Consider the following 14467-nt stretch of genomic DNA (forward strand, 5'->3'; position numbering starts at 1 on the left):
CCATCTCTCCCATCTCCCCGCTTTTTCCGTTTCTGCCCGTGGTGTGATCAACTGTCACCTGGGCCCCGTCAGGTATTTGGCCCACTGTGAGCAGTGCCCACCCCTTTGGAACTGCTTGTGGGATGTAGAGATGGTGAGATGCAACAGGTTTGGGCCAGCCAGCTCTGATTTTTCTCTATTTCCGCCCTTGCCTGTGGTGAGGTCACCTCACACCGGGCCCCGTCATGGATTTGGCCGTTTGTGAGAGGTGACCTGTTGGGAATTTTTAGAGGGACATTGGGATGTAGTAGGGATGCAACAGGTCCGGGCCAGCTCTGATTGTTCTCTATTTCCGCCCGCCTGCCTGCCTGCCTATAGTGAGGTCCACTCACACCGAGCCCCGTCAGGTATTTGGCCTTTTGTGAGAGAGGTGGCAACTTCGACATTTCCATTGGGATACACGGATATACGGATATACGGATAATATACGGGTGTGCATGTAGTCCGGTACGGGCCACTTCCCCAAAGCCAATGGCGCATCGCACTGCAAGGAAAAGGTGATATGTTGGTGTTTGGTCGGTGTCACCCTCTCCACGAATATCCACACATCGACGCACAAGCACCGTGATGTACCGCTGGCTGTAAAGAACAACAGCTGCAGCTGACCATACACCAGTAGCACCAGGCGTGAATGATGCGCGCATACAACGCATTGAGAGTGTTCGACCATACGGCACGGGCACGCACATTTCCCACAGCCCGGCCGCGAACACCTTCACCTCCCCTCATAGGTAGCACTGCACTTGCACACCGCATCATCTATCGACCCTTCGAAAATTCCCGTACGCCTTTTGAACCCTCCCAGACCGGATCCCAGAGTCGTACGGTACATCAAAAGTTGTCTAATTTTGAGTTCTGTCCGTTTCCAAGAAGAACCAGCAAGAAAGATGTTCGCCGTGAATTTCTCGTGGCTTTTCCGTGTTTACACCATAGGGAGTTGGAGAATTTCTTGGACTTAGAAAATTTTCCACACTCACGCATAGACAGTCATGTATACATGTACAAGGTACATGACGTACATTGTGCATATACATGTGCATGCACATGTTCCCCTATCCCAGGCTACAATGACTTTCGTGCACTCGCACATGTTGTCGAGGCGTCAGGGGCCCAGCCTCCCTGCCCATCCGACCCGCCACACACAACAACGAAACTGAACTGGGAGTTCTACATAATTTCTTGACAAGACGGAGACGGACAGACAAGAAGGCTTGTGGCTCAATGTAGCTGAACCATCGGACCTTATTTGTCAGCTTGGATCACGTGATCCATCCAGCTGCCGCGTGCGGCAAACAGCACAAATAGCGCTAACTCTGGCCTGCGAGCGTTTGCTGGGACTAGCGCGCTAGCGCTCGTGAGTCGTGACATACACAAACGCGCTAGTCAGAATGCTTTGACTTTGATGGCTTTCAGCTTCTATTTTTTGAAAAGTAGCGCGCTCAGACCAGCTCGCTCACTCTTTTCCTCTTCCATTTTTAGGGCAATTGTTTTGTTTGATAGACGAAGCTTAGGGTCTCTTTGGGTTTGCAACCCTTACCCTCCTGGAAAAAATCATAGTTGCTAGCCTGCGACACTTCAGACCAGGTACTATTAGAGCCGCTAATGGACGACGAGCTATTTTCCGCTATCCGGAGCTCAAGCATTTGAGCCGCTAAATGGACGAGACTCCTGGGGTAAAGGATGCAGAGAATAATGAGGAGAAAACACTCGTATGGAGCAGGGAGGAGGTATTGTACTACTTCCTGGTATGGAGCACTGAGAAGCGGTAAGTCTTAGGGCAATTCTTAGCCAGTAATTACTTTCTCGCCATAATAAAATAATATGTTCTCGTTTTTCGTGTCTTCTGTAATGCCAGTACACTAGCAGTACGACTACACTGTAGGCGAGAGTCCATAAGCCAGAGTGTGCAGCTCTCCATGTATGCAGCATAAACAAATTCATGACAAATTTCCTTTGCCTAAGGGCTGGGTTCCACTGCCGCTCCGCCGCACATCGTCCACGGCATGAAACGTCATCATTACGAGCTGGTCCAGCGAGGCCGCGGCTCATCACCAGCTTTCGCTTCGCTGCTTGATACAAAAAATGCAAGCCGCGGTCACGGCTTGCATTGTTTCCCGCACTTAATTGTTATATTCGGGGGAATTTTAATTCGTTGCATGGGCCAGAACACGAGGATTTTTTTGGATTTCACGCGCGCTCAGGCAGGCTAAATGTCATCAAAAAACGTCGAGCACGATCGCGGTACCGTGAATGGCGAGTGTCACTGGAACCGCGCCGCTCTGCTGCATGCAGCCAAGTACCGTGGAGCAGCGGAGCTGCGGAGCCGCAGTGGAACCCGGCCCTAACGAAACTTATAGCAATTTGAAAATGTTTGACAATTTTTCATAAAAAACTTGACAACATTGTTCTTCTGTAGAGTGCCGCTGGCAACTCCATCGATGAACTCCATCAATGAGCGCAGGGATAAAGTTTAGAAACCCTTCGAGCGAGAACGTGTTTTCAAAAAGGAAGCACAAATATGCCGCGTAACTTCCCCTCTAGTATGGCCCCATCAAAGCCACTCGCTGACTACTTACCAGTAAAATGGGGTTGGACGGTTGTCAGATTAGCTGATATGTTTTCTGCCAACACAACCACAAGCAGTTGTCAACTCTCAAGACTAAAAGAGCTTGCGAAGAAAGTGAGAAACCTTGGCTATGAAAGCACATGAAGCGTCAGAATAATCGAGCAAACTTGGACCTAGATTACCAGCGTCTGCTCCAGAGCCGGGTCAGTGACCCTGTTTGTGAGTACTTGGACCTTTTGGAAAAAGAACACTGGGTTACCTGCGACCCGGTCGGAAGTCCTGTCGAGTACTATACTTTTTTTATACTTCGAGGGTATACCGCCACTGACAGGCTGCATACGCGTGCAGATGCGTGCGGCCAGAGTGCCCAGTGCGAGTACGTTCATACATGTACCGCCAGAGCGCCCCACCATCTCGTCCTTTCGTGGCCGCCTTGTGGAGGTGGATTTCTGTCTGTAGGTCATACGACACGGACCTTATACAAACATTGCAGATTGTGCAGTCAATCCGTACCCAGTTTACCTTCGAGCTCCACATAAAAGCATACCAAGTGTGACCTTAGTACACGAAGGTTCTCACATTGTACAAACTTAGTAGCATTCTGCCATACGATTTTCTACCCTTGGCTGTAAAATCAAGGTGGGGCGCTCTTGCGAGACGGGGCGCTCTGGCGGTACTTTACGGTACATGTACAATCATGTACATCAGGAAGTCGAAAGTAAGTTTGCGACTCCCTGACACACAGTAGCCGCACTTGAACGCATCTGGCTCTGGCCCAGTGTTGCAGGAGTTGTGCCAGGTAGACGTGTACCCGGTTTGTGTTAAATCTTAGAGCAGGTACTGCATACCCTATCATATCTGTGTATATGGGTATACAGAGTCAGTGTTGTTGCGTCCCACTCAGCACCCTTCTGGTTCATTTCGGCACCAGCACTCTTTGCGTATGCAGAGTTGAGTAGAGTGCAAGTTCGGACCACAAGTACACTGTAGCAGCTAGTAGCAAACCTAACCTGTGCCGTGATGCACGGCACGTGTGTGCATCTACTTCATCCCTGAGTAACACACCTGGTATATTGTGCACAATAGGGCACAGTAACTAATCAGCATGCATCGCAGTTTTCTGCAACATATTCCTGAAGTCACTTTACACCTCAGAAGAATTGCGTCGCTGACTGGAATTCGATACCGGTTTAGTTTCTCTCTGGGTCATTATGAATCATAGAAAACCCGTCATACAATAGGTTCAAGCTAAAGTACCGTATCACCATGGTAATTCCTGGAAATTCGGTGTGTTTTCTGCGTTTTGTTAAACAAGCAGCAATGTGCAACAGAAATTACCATGGTGATACAGTAGATTACCGTGTGAAGCGGTGTGAGATGCAGCAAAGGTGAGCCTGTTACTGTGAGTCTATGCCCGAAACAATAAACTTTGCCGTGGGATGATTATCTTTGGGCTGCACACTCTGCACACTTATTGCTAGGTATATCATTGGTCTTGTTCGGATCGTCCATTACGTTTGCAGCTGTTCAAACTTGTTTTGTTGTTTATTATTTTATTGATTTATTTATTCTACTTGCCTTTCCTATCTTCTTGTGTTTTAGCATTAGGCGATTTGATCGCAGGACAAGAGAGGAGCTGATGGCCGATCTCTCCAGTGTCCCTCTTGGTTCGGAGCAGCGCCGAGTGCTGACGTTGGGACTTGGGTAAGGATGAGTGTTCCTCATGTTTACAAGTTATCCGTTTTGTCCAACACTAACGGTTATATGCAGAATGCTGCTGAGTCAAAATGTGCAACAATTAGCACAAAAACTGACTGATGAGATCCTGACATTCAACGACCTGATGCTTAGCTGCATCACGTTTATATCCGTTAGTGTTGGACAAAACGGATAACTCGTAAACTGATGGTCCTCTTTTTCAATTTTTATCCTTGGCTCTCCATCCGAGTTCCCTCGTGTGTGTAGCTATTATTATTTTTTTGGTGACAGTCAATTTTTTCTTCAGACTTTTCCCGTTTGTGTCTTTCCCTCAAACTAGTCAATATTTTTATTTACTTATTTTTTTGCCCAGGGTCTACATTCTACCTTTATTTTACTTAGACTAGGGTTAGCTGTCCGTTTACCAGTACTCATCCACACATATGTGCACATAGGGTCTACACAGAACTCTATCAGTAGTTATCACTCTTCTATATCGACCTCCACTAATTCTCGTGATCCTTGACTGGTCCTATATTACCCATATCGCCGCAATATCGACCGCTTATATCGACCACTTAGGCATTGTAATCTTTCGACTTTGGAGAGACTTAGAATTTTTCTCTCCACTTCAAAAAGTGAAATTGAAAGAAAGAAGACAAAGGAAGAGAACAAGCAGGATTTGAACTCACAGCAGTATGAATCTCAAGCAACCCCTTATACCACCCAGCCACTGTGCTGCAGATGCTGAACTCTGTTGTTCCTACAGGCTTGTACCCAAAATAGGCAACATCCTATGTACACTATAGTACAAATGCTATACTAAAAATTTTAAAATAGCTCCTAAAGGTTCAAATTTTGGGGTTATGGCAAAGGAATCGTGATAAATAAGATATTGACCTCGACTTCGGTCTATATGGGAAATATAGGCCTCGTAAAAGACCTCGGCGGACCTCGGTCTTTTACTCGGCCTATATTTCCCATATAGACCTCGTCTTGGTCAATATCCTATACATATTTTGTGTATAGGGGGTTGTCTATCCACCGAGATAGCACTATATACTCCCATTCTGTGTGTTCTCTGGTATGTATGTCCCTTGGAGACTATACGGTGCCAGTGTGGTGACCGAGGTCAGGCCGTGTCTGCACTGGCATCGTCAACTTTGCCTACTGCTACGTGCTCCCCAGTGCTCCATCTGTGTCCTATAATTTGTTTGGGGAGGGGGGGGGGGGGGGCAATACCGGTACTTCAGGTTCAGGGGGCGAGGGGGGGGGGGGGGATGGGGGGGGGACATCATGCCCCCAATGAACCTCTCCAGGCGTTGTTCTGGAGTAGACTAACCATAGGCGGAGTGTACACATGCAGCACATAGTTTGGGAGCTAGAACGCGATCAGACTCAGGCATATTCAAAGGCAGTCTATTGTGATAGTAGTCCTGGACTGATCTCACTATGATGATATAGGTCGTGCCCAGCATCACAATGCCAAACATTATAAATGACTGTTTTTTTTTGCCTGAGGGGCTAGATGAGCATGCGGCGAGACTGCCGATGGCAACCAACAGGCTCAAGGCTGTGTTGAGACTTCGTATGAGCGACCCGAGTCAATTGTTTACTCACCATGACTAGGCATCGCATTGAGCATCGTATGCCCACTAATATATGTCACTGTTCTTAGTCGCACCGGGGGCGCATGCCCGTTTTCAGGAGACACACATAAGCCCTGGGTCCTGAAGGTTAGGCCTATTGTTAATCTAAATAGTCCTGGCTACTTTCCCGCTGAGTTCACTGACTTTCTACTGAACCCGTATGTATGTGAGGAAAGTACTGTTCTGACCTCAACTGCGGATTTCATCACTGACTTGGTAGAAGGTTTGCCTGTGCGGGACGATCATTTATAATTGAGTATAGATGTGACCAGCCTTTACTACACCAACATCCCCAACGAGCTTGGTTGTCGTGGTATATCACACACAGGTGTACAAGGTGGACGCCCCTCGCCCTTCGTACATGGTTATTAACAGCAGTGGCTTCCTTGATGTCAGTCATTCGGAAGAAAAATGAGTTCGTGTATGGTAACGATGTGTTTCGGCAGATCCAAGGGACTGCCATGGGTTCGCCTGCAGCAGTGGTCTATGCCGACATTGTTATGCTGTATTTGGAGAAGCGGTACATTTTGCCGATCTTAGAGGGGGAGGGTTTAGAGGTTCAGGTTTATAGACGCTTTATAATTGCATGGTTGCGAAGGTCAAGTTCAGCGCACTTTAGACAGGATTAATAAGTGTTCGGCCCTCAAGTTTTCTCATGAACTGGCACATGATGGCATTGATTTCCTGGACACCACAGTTTTCCGTAGTAAGGGATACATGGCGGTGAAGCCTCATTTCAAGTTCACCAATCGTTTCCTGTATCTGCTTGCCGGTAGTAACCACCCCTGTAGTATGGGCAAAGGTGTGTTCACTGGGGAGTTGATCCGTATCCGTCGGTTTTCGACCCTTGACCACCACTACGAAGCTGCTGCCGAGCGGCCGAAGCAGGCTTTCCGGGCCCGTGTATACAAGCGCTCCATCTTTCAGACCCGTACACTAGGAATGGATGCGCAGGGAAGGTATGTTGGTCGGATTGGCATGGGTTTGGGTTATTTCTGTAGTTGTATACAGTGCTCCTCATTGTATTTACCTGGGCCCGGCCTGCTGTCCTTCGCCCGTTGGTCTTGAGGTCCAGGTGTAATACCCCTACCATACAGTCCGGTGGCCAGCGCGGTTGTTGTTACACGGTGGAACATCGGCAAGAGGTTGCTTGCTCGTTTGCCTCATGCTCAGTGTCCTCAGGGAGTTAGTATTTTCCTCCTGTTTGGATTTTGCAGTGTCTATTGTGTCGGTAATTGAGTTTTTGTTCTGTATGCTTTTCTGTGGTGTGTGGCTGTTGTTCACACATCTTTATTTGACTTGCTTCCTGGTGTGGTGTACCTTTTTGTTTTATGTTGGTGTTGGTCTGGCTGTAGAGTTCTAGCATCCGTAGCTGCCTCAGGGGGTGCCACTTTTCCCATCAGCGTCGACTAGTCCGCCGGTACGTGGTGCTTTATCACGTTTAGTTGTCTTTTCCATCCTGTACGGGCTGTGTCCTGCTGACCACACAGTCTGGGTCTCCATACTTTGCATGTTCTCATCGTGTGTAGTGTTCACACGTACATATATGGACTGTCACACCCATATGTTGTACATGTGGCTGCACGTGTTGTCTCTTTGTCGTACCTGCTGCTGTATTTGTGTCTCTGTGCTGCTGACCCGTACATGCTGCTGCGCTGCTTTGTTGTATTGCTGACACGTGCACTTTTTTGTGCTGATATGATATCGAGTACGCCGCTTTTTGTGCTGAGGAGGGCACCACTTTCCGATATCATGTTTCCTTTCGCCATATCAGTTGTCAGTTCTCCCGTCATTTCCTGAAGTGTAGTAATGAATAGCTCTCTCTCTAGCTCTAGAGAAAAACCACTTGATTAGTCCGTTTGATGTGTGGCGTGGCGAGGGTATAGTGGAGGCAGCTCGTTCTCCAACCGAGACGACATTTGGCGCCCAACGTGGGGCTCAAACCCACGACCCTGAGATTAAGAGTCTCATGCTCTACCGACACATATATGCACGCGGCACCGTTTGTGCTCCTATCCATTTACATATGCTGCTTTCCACACCTGTGCTGACAGTCAGTACGCACCGACTCTGTACGCATGCACGCACACCATTACATTCTGTTGGCATCATATTAGTGAGGTTTTGCATTCCGAAATTCGGCAAAAGATTCGGCACGCGGGAGCGGGGTCGAAAATGCACATGAAGATGCGGCATGTTTGTTCGGAAAAAGCTCACTTTGCCGAACATATTTTTTGGATGAATTTTCTTGTGGAAGAGCGCTAGCGCGTGATTTATTCAAAGAGGTTTCTTATATTGGCATGGCTTCTCAGGCGTCTTTGACAACATCAGCATCGTCAGCTACCTCTGATTGCTCCTCTCCACTGCCTGTCTACTCTCTTTCGCCTGGAGTGTCCTCACCGTCATCTGTGTGGCTGAAAAGACTATGGCGATACCCATAAAATTTGACTTGGCCATGGAGTTGGTTTTTCTGAGGCGACTGAGGAGGCAGGTTTGGCCCTCAACTCTTTGGGCGCGATCAAAGTTTGTCGGAATCAGCAAGAAAAGGAGCACGGGACAGGACGTTGCTGATGCTGGGGCTCACGAAATCAAAACACATCATTTTCGACTTGCAAAACAAACGTCGGTGCGAAAATTCGACATTTTGATGTTCGACAAATGATCAAAGAACGCCGAGCCGAAATTCGGAATGCAAAACCTCACTATTGCGGAGCTTTCCGGAGCTCCGAGTTAGTTCTTGTTTGGAATACAGCAAGAGAACAACATTACATTGGTGCTGCGAGGAAACGCCTGATCCTCGCCATGTCCCTACTGTCACTACCGCCTCCGGAGCCATTCCCGATCTACAGCAGTCTCTACGACACTGCTGCCCATTTTCCTGCCTGGGAACGGTGTTTCCGACTCTATGTCGCAGCAGCCGGCATCTCGAATGACACTCGCCAGAGAGACACTTTCCAGTATGTGGCCGGCAAGGACATCCAGCAGCTCGTCCCTACGTTAGCCAACACTGGCAACGATCTCGACGGCCTCATAACCGCCGCCGCCGACTACTTTCAGTCGAAGCAAAGCCCCAGCATGGCCCGCGTCCACTTCCGGCAGGTCACCCAGCAGCCTGGCGAAACGTTACTACGGTTAGACACGTTTTATACTCGTTTGCTGGCATCGGCAACGACCTGCAGCTTCGCCGACGATGCCCAGAAGAACGTGGCTCTCTGTGATCAAATTGTGGCAGGATGCACGTCCGATCCACTCCGCAGAAAACTGCTGGAGACTGCGTCCCTTGATCTCGCCAAGGCACTCAAGGCCGCCAGAGCATTTGAAGCGTCAGTGGAACAGACGACGGCGTTCCGGCGCACACAAGACTCGATCAATGCCCTCCGTCATCAGCCACCGTTCTACAAAAGGACACAGCCGCCTCCTGCTACTGTTTCAACTCCGTCGCGTCGACCGATGCAGTCTTCGCCACATCCAGCTGCAAACTCGTTCCACCAGCCGTCTGCCCCAGTCGCCACTCGCGCTCCAGGCCAGCGGGAATCCAGCACATCGCTCTGCTACCGCTGTGGAGAGCCAGGCCACCCTGAGTCACGTCGCTACGCAGTTTTGCACTGTAAACGTCTGCCCATGGGCGTATGGTCCGCATCCGAGATCCTACAGCGCACACTGGACACCATGGCTCGCTGGCCTCGACGGTGTGAAGAACGTCCACGACAACATCTTCAACTTTGGTAAGAGCGTCGAAGAGCACAACCGACGACTCGCCGCCTGCCTCCAGCGGCTCCAAGATCACAACGTTACACTCAACCGAGCCAAATGTCACAAATGTCACATCCTTAAGCCTCGGCTCGAGTTCATGGCTAGCGTCTACTCCGACAAGGGCATCCGCGCCTCTCCCAGCCACCAGCAGTCTGTGGCTACATTCTCTACGCCATCTTGCGTCAGCGACATACAGAGTTTCCTGGGTCTCACCAACTTCCTCCGCCGTTACATTCGTAACATGGCCGATCTCACCACACCACTTCCTGCTCTCACTAAGAAAGGTACTGTTTGGCGTTGACCTGATGTTGAGCAGCAATCATTTGATGCACTGAAGAAGGCCATCGCCGAAGACTGCATGCTGCAATACTTTGACCGCAAGCGATACACATCACTGTATGTCGACGCATCGCCCACTGGCCTCGGCGCAATCCTGTGTCAACGCCAAGATAACGGCCACGATGCACCTGTAGCATTCGCCAGCCGTGCACTCTCCGGCGTCGAGCAGCAATATTCTCAAACTGAACGGGAAGCATTGGGTGTCAAGTTTGGCTGCCTTCGCTTTCACCACTACTTGACAAGGTGATCCACAGTTCACCGTTGTCACCGACCACAAGCCGCTCCTGCAACTCATGGCCGTCGGATCGAGACCTCCGCCACAAATTGAGCGCATGGTCCTTCGCCTGCAGGATCTCAGCTTCCAGCTCCAGTACAAGCCTGGCCCAGAAAACCCGGCCGACGTCGTCAGTCGCAATCCGCAGCCTCATCCCGACTTGCCAAACATCGGCGCACAGGAAGACACTGCGTACATACATGCCCTAGCTACAGCAGCTAAGCCGAATGCGTTGGCTCTGGAGGAGATTGCGGACGCCACCACCGCAGACACCACACTGCAAGCCATCCTTTCCTCTCTGCAATCTGGCCGCTGGGATTCCAACCACACCACGGTCCGCCCGTACTTTGCCCTCCGCCATGAACTGTCTGAGAGTGACGGTCTACTACTCCGCAACGACCGTCTCGTCATTCCCACGGCCCTCCAACGGCTTACCCTGCAGCTTACACATGCGGGCCACCAAGGTATTGTCCGCACCAAGCAACGGCTCAATAGCGAGGTTTGGTGGCCCAACATGGCGACTGAAGCCGAAGCACTCTGCCGGCAATGTATTCCGTGCCAAGCAACTCTCTCAACGACACCCCTACGTCCGGGAGTCCGTGCCCACACCACCGTCCACCAAGCCGTGGCAACGAGTCTTCGTCGATTTATACGGACCCATGCCAAACGGTCAGCACCTGCTTGCCACTATCGACCAGTTGACTCGCTACCCGGTCATCAACGTGTTCAGCACGACACCCACTACGGCCGGTGTTTTTAAAGCTCTGCGCTCTACATTATCCATGTTTGGCTTGCCCGAAGAGCTAGTCTCGGACAACGGTCCTCAGTTCCGTTCTCCGGCTTTTGCTGATTTCCTCGCGCAACACGCTATCCAGCACCGCCACACCCCTCCTTTGTGGCCACAAGCAAACGGAGCAGTCGAGTGCCTCAACCGTACCATTGGCAAAGTTCTGCGAACTGCCAAACTAGCTGGCAAAGACATCAATGTTGCATTAGACCAATGGCTCCTAGCGTACCGCACCACGCCACACCCTGCCACTCGCGAGGCACCGGCAACACTCATGTTTGGTCGCCCCATCCGCGACAGCATACCCTGCATTACGGCAGCCGCACCAGACTTGCCTTCAGCTGCCCACCGTGACCAGCAATTCCGCCAATCCCAGTGCGACGCTGCCAATGCCACCCGCCGGTCAAACGCCCCCATCCTCACTCCTGGTCAGCGCGTCTTACGCCTCAATGAGCAGGCACACAAGCTCTCACCACAGTGGGATCCCAACCCCTGGACCGTGGACCAGATTTCTGGGTCTACGGTGACGATCTCCAACTCAGCAACTGGCCAAAGATCGACTCGCCATAATTATGTCGTTCGTCAAGCCCGTAATTGTTGTCCGTGACACCGCCAGCCCATCACCCACTACTAGCTGAAAGTGCTGCCACCAGACCTTACAAAATTACAAAAAAATCACATGCAAGAAGTCCTTTCACTTTGACTACTGCTCGTTGCGTGACATCACTCCTCACCAAAGGACTTCCTGGGGATCACAATCCTAAACAGACAAATGTACGAATACCGCAACTGACTCTGTTGTTCTGCACGCCACGATCAATACGACTGCGTGCAAGACACAGCTGATCATCGTCGCTGTACTCTTCCCTGGGCGCGTTACCCTGTCGCTGCAGCCTGCGACGGACATTCCATAGTTCCACCAACTTGATGGCTTGATGTTCCCATTGATGTCGACCATGCGGTGTTGCCATTGACGACCTTCAACTTCAGGTCCTTGCCGTGGTCCGCACCATTCAAGAGATGGGCCACATTTGGTGTACTTTCACCCAGTTGGTCACTTATCTTAACCTTGCCGACTTTCCACTGCCGGACTGTTGCTTCAACAATTGGTGGAGAGCACATACGCATATCATCCCTCTTCCTTGCAAACATCATTTCCGTCTCCACCACGTCCTTATCAGCCTGATCCATGGCTGACACCCCCAAGGCACTGTCCACTGTGCCGCCGGGCTGGTGGAGCGACGGACCGATTCTCCAGTGACGGTCGTCGTCCACAAGGCTGTTGGAGTGCGCATCCAAGATGTGCTAGAGCTGTTCAGTGTCGTGCAATGCTATCGCATGAGCTGATTGTTTAGTAACTGGTGGTGTTAGTGGACAGTATAGCGTAACTTGTAGTTCGTTGGTCTTTCTCTTTTGTATAAACAAACTAGAAAGCTAACGATAAACTAGTTACACTGAGACAATTCGACTGGCACAAATTACAACAAAATCACATGCAAAAAGTCCTTTCACTTTTACTACTGCTCGTTGTGTGACAACCACCATCATCAGTGTGCGCATTGCGCCTGGTTTGGTGCATGCCTGGTGGAATCTGACATAGCGGCTGATGCAGTGGGCACGTCAGGTAACACCTAACGCATTGAAAATGACTCAACTATGACTTGGTTCGATTGCAACAAGCCTAATGATAGTGGTACCGAAACATTCGGGTAACCGGAGTAAGTGCCAATTGATATTTTTGGCTCCAGTCAGTCAAGTGATTCAATTGCAATACAATTATATACGTATGGTGGAACTCACTTAGTACGTACCCGGGTAAGACATACACCTGCATAGCACGATCCTCTTTGTCGCACGGATTTTCCTCCCATCAGCGCATATTCAGATGTGTACGGATACGACTGCTTCCTTCTGTTCATGTGATTCATTGTCGCTGTGTTACTGTATGCAGATCTCACTCAGCTCTGCTCTCCGAGCATTCTGCTTCCAACACGACTTCCCGAAAGGTATGTATGGTGGCTAATAAATAGTAATAATGCGAGAGTCTTGATGAATGGTAATAACTCCGGAAATCATGCTGGTGTATCGAGGGCGTTGGCCAATGAAGTGCTGGATTGATGGTGGATGAATGTACTGCAATCTTGGCTGGTCCCACTATCGCAGAGACAGCACTTCCTGGTGCAACCACCCTATCCTGCAATCTATATAATAATTATTATAAGAGATTTGTGTGAACGATTTTAGCATGATGCAAGTCAGCTTATTGTGCCGGGGGCCTGGCTACATGTCACTATAGCTTTTTATAGACTCAATCACCGCATTACGCTGCCTTGCGTTGACTTGATTGAGCACTCTTTTTGGTTAGTGTCAAAGGTATATGTAATAAGGATCTGCCTTCGTGCAAAGCTCTCTTTGTACGTGTCTTGCAGATAGCTCGCTGACTTTGATGCTTTGAGCCATTTTCAAATTGCTTTTTTGTTCATTTCATATAGACCGTATTGCCATTTGTTTAACCTCCCGCTCTGAGCTCCACTGATGGGACCTAAAAAGGCTGAAACAGCTGTCCGGAGATTGAGCATCAGTATTATGGATTTAGAATACACGATCTGGGGACAGCACTAGTACTGTCTAGCTGTTTCGTCCTTTGTGGACTCATCAGCGAATCACGGAGAAATAACTCTCAACTAAGGATGAACCTAGCAGCCATGAAAATAGATAAATAATGCCTCCAAGCCAGAATTCAAGGCTACATGTGTAGGCCCGAATGTGCCTTGCCCGAGTGCTGAAACTGGTAAGTCATTGAGATACGCATAGAACATCTGGCAAAGGAACTACTAAAGCCCCCACGAGCACGATATTCTACTTCAACAAGGAAGAATTTTGAAAGCATGCACAGCCCTACATGTATAATGTTGGTATAGGTAAGCCTTGTTTGATAAATTAACATGTTGATCGGTTGACAGCATGTTACAAGGCGGGGGACGCACTGTGTTAAAAAACAGTGCTCCTGATACACTAGTGTGTCCTCGGCTTTGTCACATGCTGTCAACCGATCAACACATACAACGTTGCATGCAAAACGGCTGCAGCCTCGCCGTACGGAGTGCTATTTTGGAAAATGCTAGATAAACAGCCTGTACTTATACAGGTGTTCTATCAACTAGTGCCATTATGACAACGGTAGCTGAATGATACATGTACATCCCGGGGTCATCATTGCAAGAACCTCTGGGTCTAAGCCCGAAGTAACATTCAACTACATGATTGTATACACCATCATGTATACCCCATCCTCGTGGCAACTGAGTCTACCCCTCACCCACTACTGCCACTGCGACGACCACAATTGCGCACAAACAGAG

The 14467-nt window shown here is 49.6% G+C and overlaps 2 protein-coding genes across 5 annotated transcripts; both read left to right on the forward strand.

Moving 5' to 3' along the window:
* The first annotated feature begins 1472 nt into the window (after positions 1-1472).
* Positions 1473-13646, forward strand: LOC135806920 (uncharacterized). 4 transcript variants are annotated; one of them, XR_010551344.1, is made up of 5 exons: positions 1473-1804; positions 4208-4309; positions 6399-6472; positions 7308-7372; positions 13057-13646. XR_010551344.1 is itself a non-coding variant. In XM_065321076.1 (5 exons), the coding sequence occupies exons 1-4, from the start codon at positions 1695-1697 to the stop codon at positions 7363-7365; spliced, it is 453 nt and encodes a 150-aa protein (XP_065177148.1). In that variant the 5' UTR covers positions 1473-1694; the 3' UTR covers positions 7366-7372; positions 13057-13646. The 4 variants fall into 4 exon arrangements, 3 of the variants coding, with proteins under 3 accessions (XP_065177148.1, XP_065177149.1, XP_065177150.1); XM_065321076.1 differs by lacking the exon at positions 6399-6472 and adding an exon at positions 6729-6911; XM_065321077.1 differs by lacking the exon at positions 6399-6472.
* LOC135825972 (uncharacterized) lies at positions 9803-13560 on the forward strand. The gene is made up of 5 exons (XM_065338642.1): positions 9803-9989; positions 10288-10660; positions 10761-11628; positions 13057-13111; positions 13535-13560. The coding sequence occupies exons 1-5, from the start codon at positions 9803-9805 to the stop codon at positions 13558-13560; spliced, it is 1509 nt and encodes a 502-aa protein (XP_065194714.1).
* Positions 13647-14467: the final 821 nt, after the last annotated feature.

This window comes from Sycon ciliatum, chromosome 1 (assembly GCF_964019385.1).
Source record: "Sycon ciliatum chromosome 1, ocSycCili1.1, whole genome shotgun sequence".
Classification (NCBI taxonomy): Eukaryota; Metazoa; Porifera; class Calcarea; order Leucosolenida; family Sycettidae; genus Sycon; species Sycon ciliatum.

What these genes read in the sequence shown, in the direction of transcription:
- LOC135806920 (XM_065321076.1), top strand. Translation starts at nt 1,695, where the DNA reads ATGGACGAGACTCCTGGGGTAAAGGATGCAGAGAATAATGAGGAGAAA. An exon ending in GTATGGAGCACTGAGAAGCG is followed by an intron (nt 1,805 to 4,207) that starts GTAAGTCTTAGG and finishes CTTGTGTTTTAG; the next exon opens with CATTAGGCGATTTGATCGCA. An exon ending in GGAATGGATGCGCAGGGAAG is followed by an intron (nt 6,912 to 7,307) that starts GTATGTTGGTCG and finishes GTCTGGCTGTAG; the next exon opens with AGTTCTAGCATCCGTAGCTG.
- LOC135825972 (XM_065338642.1), top strand. Translation starts at nt 9,803, where the DNA reads ATGGCTAGCGTCTACTCCGACAAGGGCATCCGCGCCTCTCCCAGCCAC. An exon ending in TCCTGCTCTCACTAAGAAAG is followed by an intron (nt 9,990 to 10,287) that starts GTACTGTTTGGC and finishes CTACTTGACAAG; the next exon opens with GTGATCCACAGTTCACCGTT. An exon ending in AACCACACCACGGTCCGCCC is followed by an intron (nt 10,661 to 10,760) that starts GTACTTTGCCCT and finishes CTTACCCTGCAG; the next exon opens with CTTACACATGCGGGCCACCA.